General features: G+C 36.6%; 1 protein-coding gene across 2 annotated transcripts in view; it reads right to left on the bottom strand.

Annotated features, from left to right (window-relative positions):
- snz (sorting nexin snazarus) overlaps nt 1–4,570 on the bottom strand; it is a 107,845-nt gene extending 103,275 nt beyond the window's left edge. Inside the window, exon 1 of one of the 2 annotated variants that reach the window (XM_081751904.1) lies at nt 4,239–4,570. In XM_081751904.1, coding sequence (XP_081608030.1) covers nt 4,239–4,273 — 35 coding nt within the window. In that variant the 5' untranslated portion in view covers nt 4,274–4,570. The remainder of the gene's footprint in view (nt 1–4,238) is intronic. The other variant, XM_081751905.1, reaches the window with a different exon arrangement.
- Nucleotides 4,571–23,517: the final 18,947 nt, after the last annotated feature.

Genomic DNA, 23,517 nt, shown 5'->3' with positions numbered 1-23,517 from the left:
AACCTTTGATATAATAAGTCACAATATATTACTAGAAAAACTTCCGTTTCTATGGTATTAGAAGCCTAGCAAATGAATGGTTTTAATCATACCTTAAAGATCGGGAGCAAGTAACTGAAATCCAAGGTTGGCAAAAACAATGTTTTTTATTAAGAAACCAAAAACCGGTTTTTTTGGTTTATTATTTTATTTATTTATTTTTTTGATAATTTGCTCCATGTATTTATATTACATATGAACAGAAATAAGTTTGTTTCGCCGTGGTGTTATTATGCAACAACGGGGTTATGCTGGAAGTGGTCACATAAGCTTAAAGCGGAATTCAAACCGCTTGTTCGGCTTACATTCGAAAGAAATTGTTCTCCATTTGGACTCGAAACTAATTGGTGACAAATGCGATGAGTCTGCCGACTCACACACGAAGGACTCCTGATAAAAATACGTTATACTTATCTTTACATACTTGTTAATACGATTGTCAAGATTCATTTCAGAAGGGCAAAAAGATAAGCAGTTGCACAATTGAGACAATTATACCGAATTATAAATAAATCGGGAAACTCTCACTTTAGCCATTGGAAAAATCCAGTTATTACTTTAAATGTAAAGCAATAATGAAAAAATTCCGTTATTGCTTGGCATGTAAAATTTTATGGTCAACGTATCATAATCAGTACATTGGTATTAAATTACAAATTTAGTATGTAGATATAATTCAATTAAATTAAAACTGAAAGTCCAATTCAAGCTAATGTTAGAAGCTACATAGGCAGTCGATAAATTTTACCAATTTCTACCAATATATTTACGCAACCTTGGCTTCTTTATAAAACAACAGGCATTCAGGCATACAATTTGATTTCGTTTCGTGTGTTTAGGCTTAACATCATTATGTAATACCGAGGTAAGAAAACTTTTGCATAAAGTGACATCCGAATCGCTACTCGGTTTACACTTGAAAGAAGGGTTGTGGTTCGACCGAGAACTGAACATGGGACGCCTTGATTAAAAGGTGAGAAGGAGATAGAACTAATACAGATGGTTTGAGATGTAGAAACGTCACCATTAAGTTCATAAGCATTTTTCGTTTTTTTAAAAACCAGTTGATTAAAAAAAACAGCTGGTTTAATCCAGTTACCCTGCTGAAATCACAGGAATAATTAATAATAAAAATAAAAAAAAAATGTCTATCAAGCGAAGAAATTATTAATTGCTGAGTACCACACGGATCAATTCTAGGGCCACTTGTATTTCTTCTTTATATAAATGATCTTTCTGAAAATATTAACAGCTCATGTGTGACTTTATATGCAGATGATACAAATATAATACTTAGTGGGAAAGATGAAAGCGAATTAGCTTCAAATTGCTAAACGGCAATGACCAACTTTGAAGTTGAATGAATAAAAATGGTCTAATTATTAATGCAAACAAATATGTGCCTTAAGTTTCATAATGCTAAAACCAATTACACCAATGCAATAATAAGAATAGATAATAAATCAGTTAAATATGTAGAAACTGCTTTCTTGGAGTTAAAGTATGGTATCTAATAAATTCAACTGGGAACCACATGCAGATCAAGTAATAAGTCAGTTAAGCAAACTGTATATATTACTCAAATTTTCATTCTATAATAAAATATGTCTCGTTGTTCTGAGAAAGCATAAATAAAAGTCGCGTCATCTTTAGGCTACAGAAGAAATTGGTAAGAATACTAGCAGGAGTAGAATGGTACTCTCATTGCACAAATCTTTAAAGGAACTTTGACCCTTCCCTCAATGTATTTGTTAGAAACATTAACATATATGTAAACATATAGTAGTGAATTTATTGGTAACAAAGACATTCACAGATACAACACAAGAAGTAAAGACATGCAGTTGCATACACACAGAACAAATATATACTATAAATCAGTTACTCACAAAGGAACTCTATTCATGTCCAATTTTGTTGTATGACGATGAACGGATGCAATAAATTATGACTAATGCCATCATGGTCTCAAAATCATGCAGAGCTCTTTTCTTCCAAGTGAATGCTCAAACTTTTTGATAATTCCTCGTATAAGGTAATACTATCAATAAATGGCAGAACATGCTAATTCATTCTATTTTGGTTTGTTTTTGACACTTCCCTTCGCAGCCAATCAGAAGGTACAGAATAACGCATTCACAATAAGTATGGCACTTTTTAAAAAAGAAAACAAGAGCGCTGAAAATAACCATACTCTACACAACCTAATCAACGAAATCAATTCTTGTACAGGGATTGAATTAAATGTCGGAGAGTAAGCCTAGAAATATCTAACCTAAGCCTTAACATCTTTGATTTGCTCTGCGGTACAAAGGCCTAGACATTTTTTCAGCACGTTTATCTACTAACGTTCCCCAATGGTTTAGCGGCTATCTCACGGGCCATTGACGTCCTAAAATTTAAACGCATTACGGTGGATCGGGTTTTACCCTAAACTGTAGGTCTACGTCTTATACAGCCTTGGTGATGAAAGGTACACTAAACTTCAACAAACACAGTTTATCTGGTAATATTCTTAGGAATATACCAGACGGTAACATAGAAAGATTACTATTTAAACTTTCGTTGTGGAATTGTTGGAAATCAACCATCATAGGAAATGTTGTAAATCAATCTACGTCAAATATATCCTGCTTGAGTTGCAAATTAGATAAACTTTAAAATGCCTGGTCTAATTGGTACTCGATTAATTTTAACAAAATGGATACATATATTATATGGAATGGAAATAAACATCGAAAAGTCGACAGCCTTGAGAATATTCCGTGGAAACTGCAGAGTACAACCAAGAGAACTTGAAGAGATCGATAATTTCAAGTATGTGGGAAGTATTTTGATGAGAGACGCGTACTGCACCAAAAAGGTAGGTCAAGAATTGCCATAGCCAAAGAAGCATTCGGTAAGAAAAGATCACTCTTAACTAGCAGGCTTAATATTGGACTTAGGAAGAAGTTATTCAAGTGCTATATACGGAGTATAGGACTGTATGGTTCAGAGACTTAGACATTATCAAATTAGAGAGGAAATATTTAGAAGAAATTCGAAATGTGGTCTTTGAAGATAATGAAGAAGATAAAATAGGCAGAGCAGCAACAAACGAAGATGTTTTAAAATGGATAGAAGAGAAGAAGATACTTCTTGTCAGCATCCTTTGTAGGACAATTGGACTGGACATATCTTGCGAAGAAATGATCTTCTTCGTCCCACCACTAAAGAAAAGATGGAAGGAAAGCGAGGAATAGGAAGAAGAACATAAGTGATCGATGATTTGAAAACTAGAAGCAAATATTGTGAGTTAAAAGAGAAGATCAAGAAATGTGGAAGAAACATATCTAGGCCCAAATTAAAATTTAAAAAAAAAAATCTAGTTCCGCGACGGTATTTATCCCTACCCTACTCGGCATTACACGAGCAGACAGTTCTACCAAATTTTGACACATTTCCTACATTTTCAAGTTAGGTTAGAGCTTTTTATTTTTAGCACAGTATGTGTAGAAAACACGAACCAATTTGTGCTAGATGGTCACTAAAAACACGAATGCTATCTAACCGAGTCAGGGCAGGAGCGCATTAGGGGTGCCCGAGTGGTAGCGAGAGGGTGCATCCGTAGGAAGCAGGCGCGTCAGCGATGGAGGGTACGCGGATAAACACATACTATACTTTCACTATCGTTCAAAATTCATTTCAATATTTTGTGCAGCGACAGTATATTCACACTATCATTCCTTCAATAAAAAAATGTTTCACACCGTATTTTACCTACAAATTTACTATTTGGTAGAACCGTGTGCTTGATTAAACCTAAATGTCAAAAGGTGATACACAGGGTAATAGAGACATTAAAAGAAAGGAAGGTAGCTTACAAAGTTTTCTTAGTAGGACTACAGATCACAAATAGGAATCGTAAGATACGGAAAACACAACAATCATTTTCATGAAGTACAACTAACGGTAAGAGTGCACTTTGTGCAGAACATTCATAGGAACCGATACAATAAATAGCAATACGAACAATTACACTCTATTAATCTTAACAAAATGTGTCCTAACTTCCCTAACCCTAAGCTAACCCGACTCTACCCTACTTATTCCTACCTTGCGTCATGTCAACAACGTGACAAAATCACTTGTTCTGAATAAAGTGCACTCTTGCCTCAACGAACTTTAATTTAATCTGAGATATGAAAATATAAAATCACCTCTTCCTTATGATTGCAGCTACTGTGGGCATCATTTCTCCCGGTTGATACTATAAAGATTACTGAGGCACTCAACTGAAGTTTAACACATGTAGATGTCCTTGCACTTAGATATGCTAACAAACTCTTATTTTATACTAGGACACTATGCACTTGGGGATAATAGTGGTGCGCTGTCAGACTTTGGCTTCTCATACGACTTACTTAATAAGTTTATTTACATACAAATCCATTACTTCACACTTGCAGCAGAAGGAACAGCTTTGCATTTCGCTCGTCATTTTTTCAATACCAGACGAACTTTTGAAATTCCGAAATGTTCTATCTCTCATGTTCTAGCTGGCAAATTGAGTAACGGTTTGCGTCAACACAATGCAAAACATGCAGTGAAGCCTATTTAGCCTATTTTTTGGCTAAAGCTAGCCTATTTGGAGAGGCATTTAGCCATTCAAATCTACGAAATGCTTATAGCCTTAACTATAGCTTATTTTATGAAACTCTTTTGCCATTTTTGACCTCTTTTATCAGAGGTTAAATAAATTTTAAAATTACTTTTTTCTTTGAAAATCAAATGTAATTTTTTAAAGAAAAAACAAGCCTATTTGCCATTATATATTTGTCATTGTAAGCCCTATTAATTGATTTCTCTTGACTGAGGGTGTTTTATTAGGCATCAAGTCATCGTTTCTTCTTCTTCTCTCTCTCCATCCACAGATTTATAGGTACTTAACAATACTTGTCTACTGAAGAAAGAATTTTAATGTCACTCCCGTAACGGTCCTGTTTAGTACTTTTTAATTACTTTAATTTTCGTATTTAGTTGCAAGAATGGCAGTTCTCTTATACGAATTTAGCAACTGTTTGGTACTTCTAGCCACAGAGGTGGTTTTAATTTATTAAAGGAAACAAATAGGATATCTAATTAGCTTGAAAACAATCAATCATGACGATTCGTGTGGGTGTACGGAGAAATTGGAAGCGTTGTAACGTCTATGACCTGCCGAAAGAAGTACTACTGAAAATTGGGACAATGACAATCTACATAATCAATCCACAATTCAATGATGGTCCATCCTGTTCCAGCGCCTCGGCTATCTGCGACGTCATCGATGATGACTTATTTCAAATCAACTGAAAACATGGTTGTTGACTATCACAAATCGAATGAGTTGTTAATGGATTTTATTGTAATTTAAAGTCGTTGTTGCTTGTTAATATTCAGCGAATAAAATTCAACATTTCAAATTTTACAATAACTTACTTATAATCCTACATACAAAAAACTGGTTTAAAATCTACAATGTGGCTTATATGTTAGCATTTCAAAATCTAGCCATTTTTTGCGTAAAAATGCTTATTTTTTAAGGTCATTTAGCCTATTTTCTTCAGAGATTGTTGGCAACACTGAAAATATGCACTTTAGTTAGCGAATAGCAGCGTAGCAGTTGTAAGACCTCGCCTCCATTGCATCCGAATGCAATTGTAAATGCGAATGTGAATTTGCCAACACGTGTAGATGAACCGTAGTACCTTCATTAGATCCGAACTGCGAATGCTAAGACCGACGAAAAGTTGCGAATGTGAATGATCCCAACATGTTGAATTGTACGTCCGAAATCGCGCGAATGAAGCAAGGATGTTATAATATAGAGGATTTGCCCATAGCTATCTTTGTCCCCGTAACTCAATGAAGCCGAAAAACAAACGAACACCGCTAAACCTGATTGGCTTCTCTCATTTCCGCCATTTACATTCGCACAAAGCATTAGGTTCTTCGCATGTGAACATGTATTGGTTCTTGCGTTTATTTTATTTAAATCTTTGCTTTAACGCTCAAAATGGTTACATGTACAGCTATAGGCTAGTGTTCATTGCCTTCAATGAGACTCGCTCTCCCATTCTCGTTGAGAGTAGCGCTTACTCGGGCTCGGGCACACATCTTTCAATGAGGATCTCAATCACTAGCCTCTTTGGACATCGGCAGAGGCGTAGCAATAGGGTAGGCAGGGTAGGCATTGCCTTCGGGCGCAGGAAGTTTCGGTATATTAGGGGGCGCCCAGGTTTTTAATAAAGAAAAAGAAGCAAATTATATAAATAGAGAGCAAGTTTTCGCGGTTCCTTTCTGAACATGCAAGATTTGCGTATCAAATTATTGGCATTACTGTAAACTCGTAAAGGTTATAGCACTGTGTGAGTAAGAAATTAATTCTCCTGTATTAATACGATATCAGTCCTATATTACAGGTACCGAGCTTACCAACTTTAAATAAAATTCACCTGCACAACCGACTTCCAACAATAATGACAGATTCTATAAGTTCTGGATTGAAACGAATTAAAAAATTTTGTCATGATTACGAGGCACAACACAACTAAGCACAAGCAGCAAGAGTCGGGCAAACCGGGCAACTGCCCGAGGCGCCAACATAAGGGGGCGTCCAAACGAGCAACCAAAAATACATTTTCGAACGTATTTTCTAATATCACTGTAATAAACAGTTAAATATGGGCTAGGACTAGGTGTGAGGGGGAACAAAAAGACGAGGTGAAAATTTTGCTCATGAATAGGACATTTCCCCTCTGATAAAAGAATTTGCAGCAGCAAAAGTGAGAAAGAAACACTTCTGATTTTGTATATAATTTGTCGATTTAAAAAAAAAAACAACTAAAAAATGCTTATAAACAGTTTCACAAAATTTTATTATTTATTTTACAATTATGTAAAATCGTAACATTCATTTGAAATCCATTTTGGTAATACTGGTTGATACATTACTGTTTATTTACACTACCCCTGCAAAAAAGTCCGAATTTTACTTTTTTTAAAATAAACAGGAGACACTGTCCAGTTTACTTTTAAAAGACATACCTCAATGATATAAAAAGAAAAACGGTCAGTAACGTCCCACTGATAATTTCCGGTTTATAGCCGTTTCTGCGCGTACGCATATGTTATAGATGATTATGCATGCCGTCTATTCGATGGGTGAGGGGGAAGGCGTCACTAGGGATTTTGCCTACGGGCGTCAAAAACTATTGTTACGCCACTAGACATCGGGTTTACTAATTTCGTTGGATCATGTGCTTACTTGGCCTGGGTTCGAACTTACTACCATAAATGGAGCTCGTACCTAATGAAATCATTGGTGCCTGCACTCATTCGTGTTCAGGTTGATTACCTTCATGAAGCAAGCTATCGCTATTCTCGGTGACTTTCGTGTTTACTCGGGCTTCGTTTAGCCTCACATTTTTCAACGAAACTCGCATTCACTAGCCCTTTTGTAGTTCTCGCCTTTTTCAGATACGTGCTTACATGAGTTCAGGCTTATTACACTAAATGTGGCTTGAAGTCACTGATATCACTGGAACTGTGCTTTACTTGTACTTTGTGCTCATATTTCTTACCTTCAGTGGGGTTCACCAATACTATTATCGTTGAAGATCACACTTACTATTCTCATTTAGGGTCACGTTTATTCGATCTCGGTCTCACATCTTTAATGAAGCTCACGCTCACTATTCGCTTTCGGGCACGCATTTACTTAAGCTTAGGCTCATTAACGTCAATTAGACTCGTGCTCACTCGCATGGTCTCACTTCCCACAATTGGGTTTTAACTCATTTGGACTCATGCTTGATTCCGTTCGAGCTTGCAGTAATTTACCTTCGGTGTACTTTCAATGGGATCCGGGCTCACTCGGGATCATGTCCATTAATTTTATTTGTTACCGCACTCACTCAGGCTGGAGCTCCTCAACATCAAATAGGCTCATGCTTTGGCTCACTTCCCTCGATGGGGCTTGGGGTCACTACCTTCAGTTGTACTTGCTTTCACTTGAACTCGCATGCAATAATTTCGTTCTGGATTAAAGTAATTATTTTTATTGGAGCTCAAACTCATTTCATCATTTTGAGCATGACCACGCTTACTCGGGATTGTGCTTACTAACTTCAATGGGCTTTGCGATGAGGTTCACTTCCGATTTTTGCTTAATATTCAAGACTTATCATCGAAGATATTGCAATTTTTAACTTTAACTTAATGGCACATTGATTAAAAATTGAGTCAACAAAATGGCGTAGTAGGCATGGCAAAGTTGTGACGTATTGCTTCATGATTTCGCAGAACCGGCACATCCTCTATTTTATTACCTCTTTGGAATGGAGCGTCGTCTGCAGTCCGAACAATGCAGTTCTCGACGCGGGAAGTGCCTATAGAATCTGTGTTCAGGGAAAATCACAACTATATTAAGTGCAATTACATAAGGTAACCAAGAAAGTTCTGTCGCTTTTTCACCCACCACCTTCGACCATCGATATGTCACCTAAGACATACCTGAAAGATCAAAAATTGTTCCCATCAGCATCGATGACCTTCCGCCAAAGTTCTGGAAGGCCATGGATTCCATCGCGGTAGAACTTGGTGGACTGTGAAGTGAAGAAGGTATCAAGTGCATTTTGCACCTCTACTAAGGATTTGAACTGACGTTCTATAAAGTGATTGACCAAGGAGCAAAACAGGTGATATTCGGACGGTGCAATGTTCGGAAAGTATGGCGGATGCAACAGTGTTTCCCATCCAAGGCGTACAATGGTGTCCCGGGTCATCCTAGCCACATAGGGCTTAGCGTTGTTCTGTAACAGGAGGATCCCTTTGCGATTCAGAAGTGCTGGTTCCATACTTTTTTGTTTTTCTTGAACTGCTACAGCTGCATTGGTGCTCTGACCAGCTGGTAGCAGTTCCCGATGCACGATACCGCGAGCAGTCCACCAAACACACAGGAGTATATTCTTCTGGTGCAGGGCTAGTTTCGGCTGTTTTGGATCCGGTTCATGAGATGCTAACCAACGATGAAGCTTCGTACAAGACCCACTTATCATTAACTCAACACTGTCCAGAAATGGCTCTTCCTCATACGAGACATCAAAGAAACACAGGTGTCTGCTCGCGTTACCTCCTGGCCCGAAGTCAAATCATGTGGGACATATCGACCCAACTTGTAGTGTTTTCCAACTTGATGGAGGTGCTGCCGAATAATTTCTCCACTCATACTGAATTGTAGTCCCAGTTCCTCACATGTCTAGCTATTGTTCTCCTCAATTGCCGGCTGAAGATCTCCATTTTGTACATATGTTGGTCCTCCGGCAAGTGCTGTGTCTTCGAGTGTTTCGTCACCGTCCTTAAACTTGTTAAACGACCGCTGCACTGTCCGCGAAGTCACGACACCCTCACAAAAGGTCTGACATATCTTCCGCCCTGCTGCAGCGGTGTTTGATCCCAGTTCGAACACGTACAGCATATACGTCCTTATGACGCTCTGCGGAGGTCCCATGTTCACTCTGTCCTTACGAAAGTTCACGGTGTAACTGAACTGTCACAACCGGGTAGTATGTTGGAAATACCCACACCAACGACTGACCTTCGCCTTATCTCCATTCGCATTCAACTCACAGTGTGAAAGCCAATGGAACACAGACCTCCACAAAAACGACAGAATTCCTTCATCACTTTTATATACGTATTTTAGGGGAAAAAAAAAGAGATTTTGTGTTTTCTTATGTCTAGTTATTCAAAATGCTTGAGTCTGAATAGAACACTGTTCATATTAATGAAGATAAGTCTCAGTTGAAGCGCGTATTTCTACGTATACATCCTTAACCATTCTCCTTATTAAAAGTCCGACATTTTGTTTTCAATTTCATATCTTATCAACGTTATTGAGACTTTTTGTTTTAGTTTAACGTTCCAGGTTATGTGCCGAGGATAGGGGATACGGTTGATGGAATGAATCAAGAATGCACACAAGAAGTAGTTCCTGGGAGTCCGCATCCCCACCCCCTCCCGTAGATATCACGATTTTCCTGTAAATTTAGTCTAAGTTTGAGGGTGAATTTGCAAAGTTTAGTATCACTTATTCTCATACTGAAATTGGATCTCTCCAAGAGCTTCATGGACTCTTCCCGGAATAAATTCCTGTGTACGTGCCTGAGGTGGATGATAATGACGCTCATCATTGAGTCACCACGCAGCTACACTCTATTGTAAGGTTAAAATGCCCTTCTTCTGGGCAGCAAAATTTTTGACAATGGCGCAATATGGCAGAATGTGGAAATTACTTATTTCTACTTTAGGAATAAGTGATAGTATGTTGTTACCGTTTCTTGGAAAGCTTAAGATACGAATTTTCAAGTGTAAAATTTAAATTGCATCTTTAAAACAGATACGTCGATAATTCGTATTTGTAGGTTCTATTATCCAGCATAAACACTTGAGTTCGCAGTTCGCAATCGCAGACACATTTGGATGCAATGGGGGCGTGGTTTAATTATTTTTGCATGTTTTGCATTGCGTTTAGGCTCTGCAAATTTTAGGAAGGTGATACGGAATGACTATAGGGTTAACATTTTAAACCAAAGAAAAGCTATAAATGCCTTAGGCTAGTTTTAGACGGAAGCATTTATCGTAGCATTTCTTGTAGCAGATGTGCTGCCAAAAAATTCGTATAATATTCTGGCATCAAAAGTATATTGGTCTTTTACGCGATAGCAGTTTCATAAGTATCTTGTGGTGACGTAGCAAACAAATCACTGGAGAAGAGCGAATTATGGCTCTCAAACTAAAGTGTGAGGTAGCTAAAGGGTAGTGGTTGTAACAACAGTTCTCGCCAGCTATATTAAAAAACGAAAACCACAAAGAAGTATGTGGGCAAATACCATCCCTACTCCAACTCCTTTTTCTTTACTACAATTCAATTTCCCACAAAACAAAGAGCATGGATATTTGGCACAAAATCTTTCTCTTCCTTTTAACACACCACGGCGCTGCGATCAGACCAGAAATGCTGGGGAAAATGCTACAAAATAAAGTAGGTTCTATCGACAAGAAATGTCATGACATGTGAAATGCTATAGTATTTGCTACTTTACACGGTAGGATATCGATGATACGATTTTTGCTACGAGAAATGATACGATAAATGCTTCCGTCTAAAACTAGTCTTAAATTGTGAAGATTGATAACGTCAAAGAATGCGCCACTAGTCCGCCCCTTATCGGTATTCAGGTTTTTATGTATTGTGGAAAGAAAAATAGCGAAATGTAACAATTGAAATCTTTAGTTTTTTACATTCCACGGTTATTCCGGTTAGTCTAAAGAAAACGGTGATTATGAGAAATGAATGAATAAAGTGGGAGGAAACGGAAGAAGCCCGAGAAAACGCACGAGCACGGTGTTTGTCCAACTCGAAGTCCACACGGCGCGAGCTGGGATCGTATCAGGGACCCCAAGCACCGAAGGTGAACGCTCTACCACTGACCCACCGCGCCTCCCTAGGAAATGTCACAATCTAACCCTTATCAAGTTGAACTATGATTTTCATTCATTCGTTCTGTAATCAGTCGATCACGTGTTGCATTGAAGTGTTACCTAGTATAACGGCAAGAGAAGCAGGCCATACCATGGAAAATCAGCGCCCAGGGCGAGAGTAAACGTACCTTTACATATGAGTGAGGTCGGCAGAGCAGGTGCAAAGTGAAAGTACACTTTCGAAAATAAACCCTGTTTTTCCTTGATTTTGAGCACTTTCGATTACTTTCAACTTCCGGTTATTTTGTATATGTGCACATTCATTTTCCTGACTACCATTATAGGATCAATTCCTAAAGCAGGAAGAAGACTTAAGTAGGGCCTACATACTAGAAATATTCCAAGTAATTTTTCCTCTCTCTTTTTCTTTCCTTCTTTTCTTTTCTGTTTTTCCTCTCTGATTTCGCGCTTCTTTACTTCGGTGCCCAGGGCCGTCTCCCCGCTTACTCCCTCAAGGCACGGCAGTGAACAGAAGATCGAAGGAGACATTCTGGACTAATGTGTGTTTCAACTGTGTAAAATATAACAAAAAGGACTAAGTATATTTATATAATTTAAAAATAAATATACTTGTTATTTTATAACTCGTATCTATTAAGGAAGTGCAAACCGTAAAAGAAATTAAACTTTCTGAGCATTTCGTTTGTATATCGAAGCAAGCATTCTCTTTCCTCTTGTTAATTTTCACTAAGATTCACAAACCTAATTTTTTCCAGTAGTCTGCCTCCTCTACACGTAGGTATACATAGGCCGAATATTGGTGTCCCTAAAGCCAGACGTTACCTCTATTGTTACTATTACGACATTTACAAATATTAATATCCAAAATTTCCATTCCAAAATTTCCAAAGTTTTATTTTTTCCCTCATTCCTTTCAGATAAGTAAATATAAATAAATGCAAAAGGTAGAAAAATGGAAGCCTTGAAAAAAAAAAACCTAAGGCCAATTCACTAGTAGTCAGAAGTTGTTCTCTAAAAAACACTGAGAGCAGGAGAAAATGGAATAACTATGTGCAGTGTTCCCAGATTTCTAGACTAAAAAAACCGAAGACTTTATATAAACAATACACGTGGTGTGATTGGAAAGTTTTAAGACAGTTGGCAACACTGCTTAAGAGGGGTAGATATAATCGCCCGTTAGCATGGAAGTGGTGGCTTGGTGTGTCCTTGAGACATGTTGAAACATGCACCGAGATTTCTTTATTCAGTGCGGCGTAGCAACCAGTTGAGTGAGGGCGTGTGTGTGTGTCTTGGCGTATTTTTAAGTGCACAAAATGGATGAAAAATTGGAACAACGCGTTTGTGTGAAATTTTGTTCTAAAACTGGGAAATCTGCTTCGGAGACTTACAAACTCTCAAAAACAGCTTTTGGAGACAAATGTCTGAGCCGGTCAAACGTGTTTATCTGGTTTCACAGAGGAAAAGGACTGCCCTCTGGAAAGAAAATAATTGGATTCTCCACCACGACAATGCACCAGTGCATTGTGCGTTCTCGATCCAGGAATTTTTACCCAAATTCGACATTCCTGTGCACCTGCAACCCCCGTATTCCCCAGATTTGGCCCCGGCCGACTTCTACTTCTTTCTTAAATTAAAATTGTCATTAATAGGGAAGAGATTTGACTCAATTGAGGATATTTAAGCAAATACGGAAAGAGGCTTGACACCATCACGGAAAATAATTTTCAGGAATGCTTCCAGAAGTGGAAACACCGTTGGAATTGGTGTGTTCATTCAGCAGGGGACTACTTTGAAGGAGATTCATCACAATAACCTGTAAGTACTGCCATTTTTAAATTACAAACCCATTTTAAACTTTCCAATCAGACCTCGTAGTAGTCTACATTCGTAGTTATAGCCTTGTTTCTTGCTGAAACATCATATAAGTATAATTAATTATTTTTAATAAATGGGCCAACATTGAGAAACACTAACAGATCACATTCATTAGTTGAGTATTGATGACTACTAATCGGGACGAGAGGGAACTCTATTAGATGCACGAAGTGAGCAGAAAGTACATGACTGTCGCGACATAATACAAGATAAAATTATTCATAATTGAGTATCTCAAAAGGAAGGGATATGAGACCAGATCTAGTGTTAACAATAGCAAAAGAAAAGCTACTTGAGAGGATTGTTTAAATCAGCAAAATTGGATTTGGGCAAAATAAAACGAAGATCTTAAATACAGTATACAATATTGAAAAAACGGGACAATAAAAACATATCTTTGAAAGATAGCTATCCAGGACAGAAAGGTATAAATCGTTCTTAAGAAGAAATCCTGTATTCGCTTGCAAGGTTCCTGAAGGCATTACATTGGAAAGAGCAACAATAACTAAATAATTTATTCAGGATTGGTTTAAAGAACTCGAGGAACACTTTCAAAATATTAACCCATCCGATATTCCTCGAGATGTCAGCCGAATTTTTAACGATGATTACATGTACTTTCAGCTTTCGCCCGAAAACTGGTAAAGTTATCCCACTGAAAGATAAGGAAATAATTATGAAATCCAAAATGGGAATGACAAAGGAACAATCACTAGTCTTCTAGTTTTCCCTGTAAATGGTTCCTTTTTTTCTAATGTTTTTTTTTCTTCGGTATGTTAGATCACTATGTAAGATCATGAAGCTATGCTAAAGGACTGGTTTTTGCGCGAAGAACAGAATAAGTTTCGATAAGAACCTACACTTTTCGTAAGTATATTGTGAATGGTTTACACAAATGGCTGAAATAAAATAACATTTTAAAAATAGTAATTATATGTGTTAATAGACACCACACTCATCTAACTATGGAACTTAGTAAGTTTCGCAGCAAAATCATAATAAGTCCATAAACATTACCACCTAATGTAACACACATCATTCAGCCATCAGATTTAATGTCTTCAAATCCTCAAAGACAGAGTGGAAGAAGACAGTTAGTGACTGCGAAACCAAAAGAGATAAACTGGAACAAAATGGTGGAAACGTCGATTAAGTTTTATTAAGGAGGAAGCTTCGTTACATGATTACACTGGAAAAATGGAACATAGACCGGTTTCTATTATTAATTCATTAGCTAAAGTATTTGAGTATATTCTGCATGGCAGAATTTATGAACATATTAAATTGGGAATATCGCAGCTACAACGTGGTTTTGTATCTGGAAGATCAACAATAACAAATGTATTAAGTTTTGTAAAATGTATTTATGATCAGTTAGATGCAAATAGACGTGTGGATGTGATATATATGGATATTGCAAAAACATTTGATAGAGTAGATCACGAGATTCTAATAAAAAAGACGTACAATTTTGGTTTCTCAAAAAATTACTGAAGTTCTTCTGCTCCTACTTAAACAAAAGCATTTATTTGTATCTTTGAATAATAGAGTTTCTCAAGAATTCGTTGCTACTTCAGGAACCCCACAATGATCTAATCTTGGTCCGTTGTTATTTTTAATTATGATTAACGATTTGCCAGACGTAGTCAAGGATTCTGAGTGTCTTCTTTTTGCCGATGATTTAAAATTGTATAGAACAATTAACAATGAAAATGACCAAATAATATTACAGTCAGACATTAATAACATATGTGCCTGGTGTGCTAGAAATTCATTTACTGTAAACATAAACAAATGTAAAGTTATGTCTTACACGAGGAAGAAAAATTCTACAACAAATTACTCAATTGATAATTATCAACTCGAGGAAGTTAATTCAATAAAAGATATTGGAATTTATTTTGATACAAAATTACCGTTTACAACTCACTATAAAGAGTTAGTAAGTAATGCAAACAAGTTGCTAGGATTTATAATTAAAAATACTAAGTATTTTAAGAAACCAGAAATTCCCATAATTCTCGATAATAGTTTAATTAGAAGTAAGTTGGATTATGCAGCTATTATTTGGAATCCATATTATAAAAAACATATACATGATAGAGAACATATTCAAAATACATTTTTAAGGTTTCTGTACTACAAGGTTAATAATAGATATTGCCCACATTATTTATCTAATACTATACTAAGAGAATACTTTAGACTAACTTCACTCAGAGTTCGCCGATCAGTACTGGCCTTGATTTTTCTAAAAAAAAAAAAAAAAAAAAAAAAAACCTATTCAACAATAGAATAGATTGTCCTTCTTTACTATCTCAGGTTTCTTTATATGTACCAGGCCTTGGGCCTAGATACGATTTCTTCTTTTGTGTTTAATTTTCAAGAACTACTGAACACAAAAATTCATCGATTGTTAGAACTTTAAAACTGTATAATTTTGTGTCGAAATATTGTGATATATTTTTTGATACTGAATCACATTTTCATGCAAAAATTAAACAATTATGTATGGATTTGGAGCTCTCTGGCTTAATGTTTTGAAATGGATTTTGCTCGTAATGTGTACACTCGAGAGATAATATCACTAACTAAAACACCATTTGTATGTCCTTTTATATGGAATAGTATTGAATTGGAATTAATATTTGTGAATTGAAACTGAAATAATGAATTCAAATTAATATTTGTAGTGCATTTCAAATATATGTACAAGTTGCAGGAAAGTGCTTATACTTGCATTTATTTTTTGTTTGTTGTATCTTTATTTGTATTTTGTATTTTTTTTTATCTCGTCTCGTTTTGTCTGTAGTTTGCTTATTTCATTTTACTTTCTTGTCTATTTTATTTTAGAATAATGGTATCGTATTAAAATATTATGTTAATAAGGCTATTGTAGGATTGTAATCCTGTATGCCTTTTACAAATAAATAAATTAGTAAGTAACACATGAAATAAACAACGCCTAACCTCAAGTCTGTTTATCTGTGAGATCTTCTTGTCAGGTAGGTATTACTGAAATATTACTGTAGTTCTTTATAGGAGTATGATCACAGGCTCAGTCACTTAGAATGTTTTGAAAGATGATACAAAACGTCAAGTTCAAAGCGCTCAGTATTTTGAGAACACAATAACAACAAAAGCTTCGAAGTGTTCGGATAAAAATAGCCATAGGAAAGTATCCAAAGGAAAGAAAATTAAATTACCAAGTGTCACTTCATCAGATGATGGAGAAATAAAAAAGATCTTGGAACGAAAGAAAGTAAAACAAAAATGGAAAGAAAGAATAAAGGAGGGAACGCTTAACGCAAGCGCCATTCCATCCGGACTATCACAGAATGAAGGCTTCAGTCACGATAATGGTAATGATTCAACCCTTTCTGTGAAAGAACACTGCTTATGAGAAGGACCATTTTAGTGACACAGATAAAGAACACAGGAATGTTGGTTTCGATGCACCTCTATGATCATTCCATTTGAAATGTTCCTCACTTTATGACATTTCCTGGAAAGAAGCAACTCAATGCAATTTCATTTTTTGTGAGAAATAAATGTTTTGTTTTCGTTTTCTGTTAAGAGTATTCAAGTAATAATGATGATAAACTTATTGTAAAATTTGGCTATGATGTACGTCAGTTATAGTTTACTAGAAACATTCCAACTTCATAGCATATTTATGAAGAGACAACTCAATACAACTTCATTTGGGGCTTTGCGAGAAATAAATAATGTAGTTTTTGTTTGGCAATTTATTACATGATACTACAACAAAGATAAAGATTAAGTATAGGTACAGTAAGGTGTCTTACTTCAATTAATGAGGTTTCACTAACAAAGTGGTTTAACATGGCAAATATTTTTAACTAAGTTGATTAAATATATAAACAAAAGATGACCTAATATGGATCTTTGTGGTACACCTTTTGACAGATCACTGTAGATAATGGAAACATTTTTCTCTAATAACCTCTTTACTAATTCGAACAGTCTGGCTACGTTTAGATAAATATGATTTTAACTATTTATGCGCCAAGCCTCTGATTCTAAATGAGTTAAATTTTTCTAGCTAATATAGTAGTAATGGAGTCATCTGAGGAAATTCTTATGCCCTTGGATCCCTGGTCCAGAGCCAAGGGTACCAGGGATCCAAGGGCACCAAGGACTATTTTTCGGGAGAGTTGTAAAGGACCTTTTCGTAAATTTTGGATTTTTTTTTTTTTACAAAATAGTATGGTAATATAGAACCATAGTACTTCTGTAAGTTTGGGTGGTTCATCTTGTTCATTTTTATGGCTAGGAAGTTCCCAAAGTTAAAATTTGGAAGTTTTGACTTAATTTATCCATTTGATGAGGGTTTAACATGTTACATGGTTTGATGAATGGAAATAGCGGAACATTCTCTGTCTTAAGACATAGGTGCATTTATGTCCAAAATATGGTCTAGAAATAACATAAATAGAAAAAAACTCTCTTCTTGGAAATGTGCACAAGAAGAAAACACGTATTTGTAAAAAAAAAATTCAAGAAAACATTGAAACATAAGCGAGTTATAATTAAGAACAGAAATCTACTAAACTATTGCCAAATTCTAAGTTTCTTTTACTTAAACAAGACAAACACTTAGCCAAATTTATATCGAGTAAATTTTATACTTCATTAGAAACACAACATAAATTATTTTAGTGTTAGTTACTATACTTACATATGGCACAGCCCAAATATACGTCTCATACATAAATATTAAAGATTTTACACGTAAACAAAGGACTAAATAAAAATAAACCACAATATATATGAACCGATCAGGTATTTTGTATTTAGATGTTTGCTTAAAGATATTTACGAAGTTGCCAAATTTCAACTTACTTTCACAAAGTCTTTGGTAAATGTATACTAAGTAGGTGTTTCGCTTTTTCAATTCAAATTCCATAGTCTGCAGTTAACTGTTTTTAAATGTATGTTTTTTGTTTATTTTTTCATTAACAACAATCTTTTGTTCTTTTCGTTTCCATCCGCTTCATTCTATTATTTGCAAATAATTCAAAATTATGTCTTTTTAACAAAATTATCAAGAATTTTATAAAAAGAGGAAACTTCGTATCCAGTCATTGTCATAACTGGAAAGGGAACTTAAATAAGGTATTTGACACTTTAATCAACATATGACCAAAAATTACTGAAGTGTTACTGAAATAAAAAAGAATATTTCGAATAGTCTTTGCAAATAATGTTTAGAAAATTAACATAAATAATGAAAAGCTATTAGTTGTCTATTAAATGTATAGAAGGGGTAGTTCTCAAACCAAGTAGAAAATCCACCATTTGCTTCATAAAAATTATAAACGTTTTGCAAAAACAACTGAGTTTCATTTCGCAGTGTGAAACCATGGTAAACTTCCAAACTACGTGAATTGTACAGAATTCTCCAGAACTTCCTGCCCGAAGCAACACAGAGGTGGGTTGATGTTTCTGCCCAGTGCAGAGCGGAGGTAATGTAATATCTGTTGCTCAGTCTGCCCAGTGCAGCGTGAAGAGAAAGATAGGAATAATCATCTGGAACTGATGTCTTCTTGGTCTCGACATTCTCTTTTATATAGCTATTTTGGAGGGAGAGCCTGTGGAGGGGTTGTAGGAGTCCTTCGTGTTTCTCCGTGTCCTTCGTACTTCTTCGTAGTTGGTTTCTCTCGGCTGCTTGATGATCCTAGTGGAGCTCATGCTATTGTTTACTAATATGAAGGGATACTGCACCTCCCAAATAGGGGCAGAAATAATCTAAAAGAGCTGCCACATACATAAAAAAACAATGTTTAGCGATCGCAAATCCGTGGTCAATTTTCTCATTTTTCTTTTCTTTCTTTCTTTTTTTTTTTTTTTTTTTTTGCATTATTATTCTCGCAACAGAATTAGTATTTTAATTATTCCTTTTTAAATACCAATTCTTGTTGAATATTTTTGTCTTCTGTTAGTCAGAGCAAAGGATTTATTGCTTTCTTTGCTCCCGTTCTCTTACCTCCCCTTACGTTGACCTCAAGTTCAACTCTTTAGTCGTTAACGAACCTTTTCAGCAAACAAATGGAATATCTATCTTTCTCAACCAGATCTACACTATATACAATCTTAGCATTAGTGATATTGTTATTAATATCATTATTGTTAGAATCTTGTTAAGAAATAGTCAGTATAATTTGTGTGTTTTAAAAATCTTTCGTTCTTGTTTTTAGAAGCCAGACAAAGAAGTATATTTTCCTTTTCTCAAACTATAGATGTTATGCATATTTTAAAAGCATGTGCTCCTTATATAAATTATATAAAGGGTGATCCATGTTCAAAACCTATAATGGTACTATGTAGATCATTGTATATTTCGAGAACGTCTATTCAGAGCTTTTGGGGCAACACACCGAAATACATGGAATTTGACCTTCAACCACAGACACACATGCATACAAACATCCCTTCTTCTCTACTCAAGCTGAGACCAGGCACCCTCGGTTGGCCTTACGTGTACCAATCCTGGTATGATGTTTTGTTATCTAAGACGACGTGTTCCAATCCTCGTTTTCCCCTCCCACGCAGGAAACCTTTCTCAGCTCGACTTTGGCTCCCGTGTCGTGCACACACCAATCAACTTTCTTTTCAGATTGGTAACAACTACTTGGTTTCTCCCCAGGGAACTTTTCGATTACCACACATGACCAACCCTTGACCTTACGGGCCTAATGATACCTCTGCACACGTCACATTTCTCCGCAAGAACCCTGAATTAATGCCGAGTGCAGAGATTTCCAAATCCTTTAAAAAACTCATGTCTGGGCCTTCAAATCACCTTGTCCACTCACTCTAAGGTCCCTCAGGGTCGTTCTATCTAGACGGACTCCGCAGTGTCTTAGGTATGACTTAACCCAGGGCTTCGAGGGATTCCGGATAAATCTACCTATCTCCCTGCCTTACTCTGCCCGACTTCCTCGTGAAGGCTCCATACCTCATCCTCTTGGGTAACTTGGCACTCTCTTTCTGAAAGCTTGACGTCAGCCAGGGGTCTGCCCATAATTGCTGGTCGGCTTAGGAAACTGAAGGTTAAAGTCTGCCATCTTTGAACTTGGCAATCCGCTTCTGCAAGCTTGGCTTCAGCCCGAACTTAGCTCCAGAAACTGCTGGCCAACTTAGGAAGCTGACGATCGAGGTTTCGTTGCTCCCCTATTTGATGTGGGTTCGGATAGACTTTAGGTTCATTGCCTAGCTAGCCCTAACTCACCGCTAGATCAAATAGTCACAGCTATAAATCTGAACTTGTATTAGGACAGACTCGTGCCCTCCCAGTCTAGTGAAGTTTGTTTTTTGTTAGTGAGTGTGTTAATTGGGACAAGTCGTCACGTAAATTGTAAACTCTCTTTTCATATACACTTTTTAATACACCACCCCAGGCCCGTGGACTTGTGTTATCAATAGCACTAATAAACCGCAGGCATACTGCAAGGAATATACTTTTCTCTTTGTTTAAAGAATCCCAAAGGTTGGTGGCTATTAAGCCTTTTTCGAGAAACGAACACCTGTTTTCTAAGATGTTGTCTAAGAGATAAAGTTAGTGTCGTTATATAGAACATATATAACATAATATTTTTATAGAGAAACAATTTTTCATAAAATTAATATTTTTAAAAATATTTAGCTCTAAATTCTGAAATTGAGAAAACTACCGTCAAACATTTAAAATTTTATTGAACTTAGGAAGTAATTATTAACAAGTTAAAAATTTGACATAGATGTTGGTAAAGATTATTTAAATGACATACTAAAATCCCATAATTTTTTCGTTCGCCATATTGGGAAATTTCCAAATGCCCGAAATAACTGAAAGATACTTTTAAGTGAAATATAAAATCTGGACCGGGCTAAATATTTTAGAAACTGTAAATACAGTTGATCCGAAGTCAATTGCGATCAATGTTGGTGGCTGGGGCAAAACATTATGACGTGTTTAAGGTTGTCGTCCGCCATCTTGGTGGCCGCCGTCTTGAAATAAACTTGTTTGTTTTAAATAGCATCATGGTCGTGTAACATATTAACAGTATCCTCATTCGAAGTGAAACTCAACGGTAAGGTTACGAGGGCGAGTCAAAAATTATCTACACCTTTGTCATAACTTTTCTTACATTGCGTACTTTGTCTTCTCTCCTCGCATATTTTATTGTTATACTTTTGTGGTAACGCTGTGAATGTGTGATCGTAATTACTCAATTTTTCTTCCTTCTGTTGCAGATAGATCATGGCTGCTCCATTAGAAATTTGCACCAAAGAAAAACAACAAGCAGTGATCCGATTCCTCTAGTCGGAGGGTGCCAAAGGGTCAGACATTCATTGCAGACTATCATCGCAATATGGGAGAAGTGCAGTATCACGTAAAACTGTGTTTTTATGGCTCGAGAAGTTTAAAAGTGGTGGAACAAGTTTAACGCATAAAGAGGGCCATCAACCTTCACTTCAGATAACAACATTCAGCAAGTTCGAGAGATGGTTCTGGCGAGTAGGCGAATCACTATCGATGAGGTAGCAGCCTTTGATCAGTCATTGCTCTGCCCATCAAATCATCCACGGCGAGCTCGTTTTTTTTTTTTTTCATAAAGTCTGTGCACTATGGGTACCAAGAAAGCTTACTGCAGAACACAAGCTCACTCGTGTTAGGATCTATCAACGCTTACTCACTCGCTTCAACAACGAAGGTTATGCATTTTTAAGCAGAATAGTCACCGGCGATGAAACATGGGTTCATCACTATGAGCCAGAATCAAAACGCCAGAGTATGCGGTGGAAACACCCTGGATCTCCAACGAAGAAAAAAATTCAAGACTGAGCCATCCGCAGGAAAGTTGTGTTAAATGTGTTTTGGGACTCACAGAGGCTCATAATGGCAGATTTCATGGAAAATGGAAAGACGATCAACAGTACAAGTTATACTGAAATCTTGGAAAAGAACCTGAAGCCAACAATACGCAACAAACGCCGAGGTTTGCTATCAAAGAAAGATTAATTGTTGCATGACAATGCACGGCCACACACGTCTCATCACACTATTGAAACCATCAACAAGCTAAAATTTGAGTTATTGGAACACCCTCCCTACAGCCCAGACCTAGCACCATCTGACTTTCACTTGTTTGGGCCACTCAAGGATGCTTTAGGTGATCGCCGATTTGCCTCAGATTTAGACGTGCAAAATGCGATGCAAAATTGGCTTCACGACCAACCGAAAACCTTTTATTTGGAAGGAATACGTAAGCTCGTTGACCGTTGGGCCAAGTGCATTGATAAGGAGGGAGATTACGTAGAAAAATGATAAGCATAGTATAACCCTAACTTCATGTAAATAAACTGTAGAATGATAAGTTTAGATAATTTTTTACTCGCCCTCGTATTTTCCAAACCCTGCAACAGTTTTCAAGTTGTGAATAGATTTAGGATATGTTTTGTGTGAAATGCTGCGAAATGTGCTGTACGACGTTTCGAATTGAAGGATAAAGATAAAATAAAAAAGCAAACTTTGTAACATCTCACAGAGAGAACTAACACACATAAGACAAATACAATCACATGATGTTCAACATGCCCACCGTTCTGTTCTATGCACATCCTTAACCGTAAGACCCGGTGCTTGTGCACTCTGCGAAGCATAGTTGGTGATATTTGTTCACAGGCCGTAATGATTCTCCTTTTCAGGTATTTAATGTCATTCATTTTATACTGATAGACAATAGCTTTAAAGTGCCCCCAAAGAAAGAAATCCAACGGAGTTAGGTCGGGGGACCTTGCTGGCCACTCAACAGGTCCTTGCCGACCTACCCAGCAACCGGGAAAATGTTCATTGAGCCATCGATTACATTACGACCATAATGCGGCGGTGACCCATCTTGTTGCCAATATTGATGAAATCACTCTTCCTCGTTCAACAAAAATGGCATAACAGTGTTTTCAAGCATATCTCCATATTGTGCATCATTGTTTTCATTGTGTCCCATCAATGAAGACAGGTCAAATAAGTTTTTCGCCCCATATTCCACACCACATCATTACCTTACTTGC

Source organism: Thermobia domestica, chromosome 3 (assembly GCF_964235325.1).
Source record: "Thermobia domestica chromosome 3, izTheDome1.hap1.1, whole genome shotgun sequence".
In the NCBI taxonomy this organism is placed as follows: domain Eukaryota; kingdom Metazoa; phylum Arthropoda; class Insecta; order Zygentoma; family Lepismatidae; genus Thermobia; species Thermobia domestica.
This window is presented reverse-complemented; position numbering and strand designations above follow the sequence as displayed.